The sequence below is a fragment of the Colobus angolensis genome, unplaced genomic scaffold (assembly GCF_000951035.1).
Source record: "Colobus angolensis palliatus isolate OR3802 unplaced genomic scaffold, Cang.pa_1.0 Scaffold128, whole genome shotgun sequence".
NCBI lineage: Eukaryota > Metazoa > Chordata > Mammalia > Primates > Cercopithecidae > Colobus > Colobus angolensis.
Genome location: NW_012114030.1, coordinates 2628583 through 2633885, shown reverse-complemented (window position 1 = coordinate 2633885; position 5303 = coordinate 2628583). Strand labels below are relative to the sequence as shown.

Here is a 5303-nt window from a genome sequence, read left to right as displayed (position 1 = left end):
GATCTCCTGACCTTGTGATCCGCCTGTCTTGGTGTCCCAAGGTGCTGGGATTACAGGTGTGAGCCACCGTGCCTGGCCATATATATAATTTTTAAAAAACACTAGAAGAAAATATGCTAAAGGTATTATTACTACCATTGCACAGGAGAGGAAGTGACGTGTCACCCACTGGACAGTGACGGAGCTGAGCCTGCCCCTGCAGGTAGCTCATCCCAGAGCACTGGCGCTGGCTCCCTTACCGGGAAATGAAATGAGAAGTCAGTGCAGGACATGGTGGTGGTGACAGCTATGTTCCTTCTGAGCTCATGTCTCCCTCCTGGGAACAACCCCCGCCTTCTGGTCCGGTGGCCATCCAGCTGCAGAGTGTAAGTGAGATTGGCAACCAGGCGGCCTGGGCAGGGCGGAAAAGGCAAGAGTTGAATGGTGGGGGATCCCAGGGCCATAAGCCTGGATGTGGGGCAGCAGCTACCCTGGGGAGCAAGAGGAGAGCTCTGACCTTGGAACTGGGGGATGAGAGACTTGATCTGGAAACAGATTGTGATATTAACACCTTCTTTCATCTTGTTACTTGTTGAATAGGAGCACTCCACTTCATGCACTGGGATCTCGGCTGGAGAGAAGGACATCAGGGTGACCACATCCACCACGGGCCGGGAACTGCAGGGCAGAAAGCAACCAACTCTCTCCCTCCAACCCAACTGCACGTCCCCCCTCAGATGTGGGGCTCCCGCCAGCAGAGCCCAGATAACTTTCCTTCCCTAAAGCAGACCTCAACATGTCACTGCCTCCTCTTAAGGAAAATAATAATGATACTTTTTATTTATTTATTTTGAGACAGGGTCTCACTCTGTTGCCCAGGCTGGAGTGCAGGGGCATGATCACAGCTCACTACAGCCTTGGCCTCCCAGGCTCTAGTGATCCTCCCACCTCAGCCTTCCAAGGATCTGGGACCACAGGCATGTGCCACCACACCTGGCTAACTTTAAATACACTTTTGTAGAGAAGGGATCTTCCTATGTTGTCCAGGCTGGTCTTGAACTCCTGAGCTCAAGCAATCCTCCCATCTTGGGCTCCCAAAGTGCTAGGATTATAGGTGTGAGCCACCATGCCTGGCCAATAATGATGATAACTAATTAGGGCGCCCAGTTCATTCTAGCAGCCTCTGACCCATTTTCCATGAAGAAGAGTAAGCTCTTAGGAAGAGAAATCATGAGTTACTTTCTTGCTTATGTTTAAGCCTTCAATGATGCTTGCATGAATTTTATTATGCTTCATAATAAAGTTGCATCTTTTGTTGTTGTTAGAGCCTCCCTTTGTTGCCCAGGCTGGAGTGCAGTGGTGCAGTCATAGCTCACTGGATCCTCACACTCCTGGCCTCCAGTGATCCTCCTGTCTCAGACTCCTGCATAGCTGGGATTACAGGAGTGAGCCCCAGCGCCTGGCTCCTTTTTTTTGAGATCTGCCTCCTGGGCTCAAGCAATTCTCCCACCTCAGCCTCCCAAGTAGCTGGGATTACAGGCACACACCACCACGCCCAGCTAATTTTTGTATTTTTAGTAGAGATGGGGTTTTAACAGGTTGGCCAGGCTGGTCTTGAACTCCTGATCTCAAATGATCCGCCTGCCTCAGCCTCCAAAAGTGCTGGGATTACAGGCATGAGTCATCGCACCCTGCCTATTTATTATTATTTTTTTTGTGATAGAATCTCACTCTGTAGCCCAGGCTGGAGTGCAATGGCACAGTCTCAGCTTACTGCAACCTCCACCTCCAGAGTTCAAGCAACTAAACTGCCTCAGAATGCGCTACCACGCCTGCTGAGCTTTGTATTTTCAGTAGAGACGGGGTTTCACCATGTTGGCCAGGCTGGGTTTGAACTCCTGAACTCAGGTGACCCGTCTACCTTGGCCTCCCAAAGTGCTGGGATTATAGGTGTGAGCCACCCCGCCCAGCTATGCTCAGACTTTCAGTTTTGCAATTCTTGCAATCTTATTTACTGCTGACTGATGGGAGTTCCATGAGGGATTTGCTTTCTATTTTATTTACTTTTTATTTTTCAGAGATAGGGTCTTGCTCTGTTGCCCAAGCTGGAGTGCAGTGGTGCTTACTGCAGCCTCGAACTCCCAGGCTCAAGCAATCCTCTTGCATCAATCTCCCAAGTAGCTGGGAATACAGGCATGAGCCACCATGCCCAGTTAATTTTTAAATTTGTTATAGTGACAGGGTCTTGCTATGTTGCCCAGGCTGGTCTTGAACTCTTGGCCTTAACCAATCTTCCCACCTTGGTTGGCCTCCTGAAGTGCTGGGATTACAAGCATGAGCCACTGAGTTCAGCCTCGAATTTCTCAGAAAAGGAAACTAAGGCCCAAGAGAGGGAAGTGGCATCTCCAAATGACATATCTGGTGAGTGGAGCAGGGGCTCTTAAAAGAGAGTGGATGGAGGCTGGAGGGCGGGAGGCCTTACTGACCTTGCAGGAGAGAAGGACACTCTCAGGTTTGCCTCACACTTCTTGTCCTCCCCACAGTTCTTCTCAAAAGGGATCTGGAAGGCCAAGAAGAAAGGAGTAAGAGGCTCAGACCAGGAGGGACCTGACCCCAGGCCTCTCTGCCTGCCCCTCCTCCCCTCTTACCTCCCAGGTTTCTGAGTGCAGGGAGGGCCTCAGGATGGGCGGTATGTCCTTGCTCTGCTGAGCGAGGGGTAGTGGGCAGGATGGAGAGAAGAGAGATTAGCTGAGGCAGCAAGACCTCATGAATGAATGACAGCTGGTGGGGCAGGGGCTTAGCTTAACTGGACTGGCTGTGGTTGGCCCTGCCCAGGAGCCAGCTGCCTTCCCAGGGCTGCCCCACTCTGCTGCCTCAGCCCACTGCCACTTGTGCAGTCATACTCTGCTGGCGGCTCCTTTTTTTTTTTTTCTTTTTTAGACAGTCTTACTCTGTTGCCCAGGCTGGAGTGCAGTGGCACGATCTCTGCTCACTGCAACCTCTGCCTCCTCGGTTCAAGCGATTCTCATGCCTCAGCCTCATGGGTAGCTGGGATTACAGGCATCAATCAGTCATCCACCACCATGCCTGGCTAATTTTTAAAAAATATTTTTAGTAGAGACGGGTTTTTGCCATGTTGGCCACGCTGGTCTTGAACTCCTGGTCTCAAGCAATCCACCCCGCTCAGCTTCCCAAAGTGCTGGGATTATAGGTGTGAGCCACCAAATCCGGCTGGCTCTTTTTTTGTTTTCGTTTTTTCTTCTTTAGAGACACAGTCTCACGTTGTTGCCCAGGCTGGAGTGCAGTGGTGCAATCATAGCTCAATAGCTCACTGCAGCCTCAACCCTCTGGGCTCAAGTGATCCTCCCTGCTCAGCCTCCCAAGTAGCTGGGACTATAGGGGCACACTATCACACCGATTAGTTTTTTATGTTTTGTAGAAAGGGAGTCCCACTATGTTGCCCAGGCTAGTCTCAAACTCCTGGCCTCAAGTGCACCATCACACCTGACTAATCTTTGTATTTTTAGTAGAGACGGGGTTTCACCATGTTGGCCAGGCTGGTCTCGAACCCCTGACCTCAAGTGATCCACCCATTTCAGCCTCTCAAAGTGCTGGGATTACAGGAGTGAGCCACCTGGTCATGGGCGGCTCTTCTTGCCGAATGGATTTCTCTGATAAACTCCCCACCGTCCCTAGCCATCTCTTCTTACCGCCCTTTGGTCCCTCGGTGTCCCTTCCTCGTCCCAAAGAGAGAAATTCAGGGAAACATTGATGGGGGAGATGAGGTCTTGAACACATACCTGAGGGTGATAAGAATACAGCCTATGTCATGAATCTAACATTTACCACACTTCCGATGAGATATATACCTTGTCAGCATTTTACAAGTGATGAAATTCTGGTATTTCGCTGTCTAAGACTCTACCAGTAGTGAAAATCCATTGACTACATAGCAGGTGTGTATAGCACACCCAGGGAGTTCTCAGCACAGTTATCATCCCTGAGCCCCAGTTCCCCAGCAGACATCACTAATCAATCCCAGCACTTTTTCCCACTGCATCATAACTGAAGCCCCTGAATTTTGACCTAGGCAGCCATTATCAAAGTTTGCATAAGAAAATTTCAGAATAACTAGAATATCCTAGTTCTAGAATTTTGTTCCTGGAGAACAGAGCTGGGTCTTAGTCACTTGTTGTTACCAATGCCTGACACTGGCATTCTGTAGGTACTCAAATAGTTTTTCACCTGAAGGTTCTACTAACCCTAAGAGGTAGTTATTATTACCCCAACATTTAAAATAAGGAAAATGAGCTCTCCCTTCCTTCCTTTTCTTTTTTCTCTTTTCCTTCCTTCCCTTCTTCTTTCTTTCTTCTTCTCTTTTTTCTTTCTTCTTTTCCCTCACTCCCTCCCCCCTTCCTTCCTCCCTCCCTCCATCCCTTCCTTCCTTCCTTCCTCCCTCCCTTGTCCTTCCTTCCTCCCCTCCTTTCTTTCTCTTTCTCTTTCATCCTCCCTCCTTTCACCCCACTCTACAAAAGAAAAAGAAGAAAATGAAATCTAAAAATGTGGCACAATTGTCCTAAGAACTTGGAGTGACAGAGTCAAGATTTGAACCCAAATCTGTCCAAATCCAAAGTCCGGGATCTTTCCATCATGTCACATTGCTTTCTTTTCTGGCAAATTTATGTTTAAAATGTCTAAATCTTTTTTTTTTTTTTTGAGACGGAGTCTCGCTCTGTCACCCAGGCTGGAGTGCAGTGGCGCAACTTTGGCTAACTGCAAGCTCCACCTCCCGGGTTCACGCCATTCTCCTGCCTCAGCCTCCAGAGTAGCTGGGACTACAGGCACCCACCACCGTGCCCGGCTAATTTTTTTGTATTTTATTAGTAGAGACGGGGTTTCACTGTGTTAGCCAGGATAGTCTCGATCTCCTGACCTCGTGATCCACCCACCTCGGCCTCCCAAAGTGCTGGGATTAAAAATGTCTAAATCTTATAAGAGGTGGAATGGGAGGAGGCACTGAGTAGAGGTTTGAATGAAATAGAGGGTGAGTCGGTAATTGTTGAAACTGGGTGATGAGGACCTGGGGATTCATTAAACTATTTTTTTCTAGTTTTGTATGATTCACATTCCCCATAATACAAAGTTTAAAACAGGCTGGGTGCGGTGGCTCACACCTGTAATCCCAGCACTTTGGGAGGCCGAGGTGGGTGGATCACCTGAGGTCAGGAGGCTGAGACTATGCCATTGCACTCCAGCCTGGGCAACACAGCAAGACTCCGTCTCAAAAAAAAAAAGTTTAAAACAGGCTGGGTGCGGTGGCTCAA

The 5303-nt window shown here is 49.1% G+C and overlaps 1 protein-coding gene across 1 annotated transcript in view; it reads right to left on the bottom strand.

Annotated features, from left to right (window-relative positions):
• ITGAL (integrin, alpha L (antigen CD11A (p180), lymphocyte function-associated antigen 1; alpha polypeptide)) overlaps positions 1–5303 on the bottom strand; it is a 52570-nt gene that overhangs the window by 15173 nt on the left and 32094 nt on the right. Inside the window, exons 16-17 of the mRNA XM_011933653.1 lie at positions 497–657; positions 240–391 (exon numbers count right to left, since the gene is read on the bottom strand). Of these exons, the coding sequence (XP_011789043.1) occupies positions 240–391; positions 497–657 (313 nt within the window). The remainder of the gene's footprint in view (positions 1–239; positions 392–496; positions 658–5303) is intronic.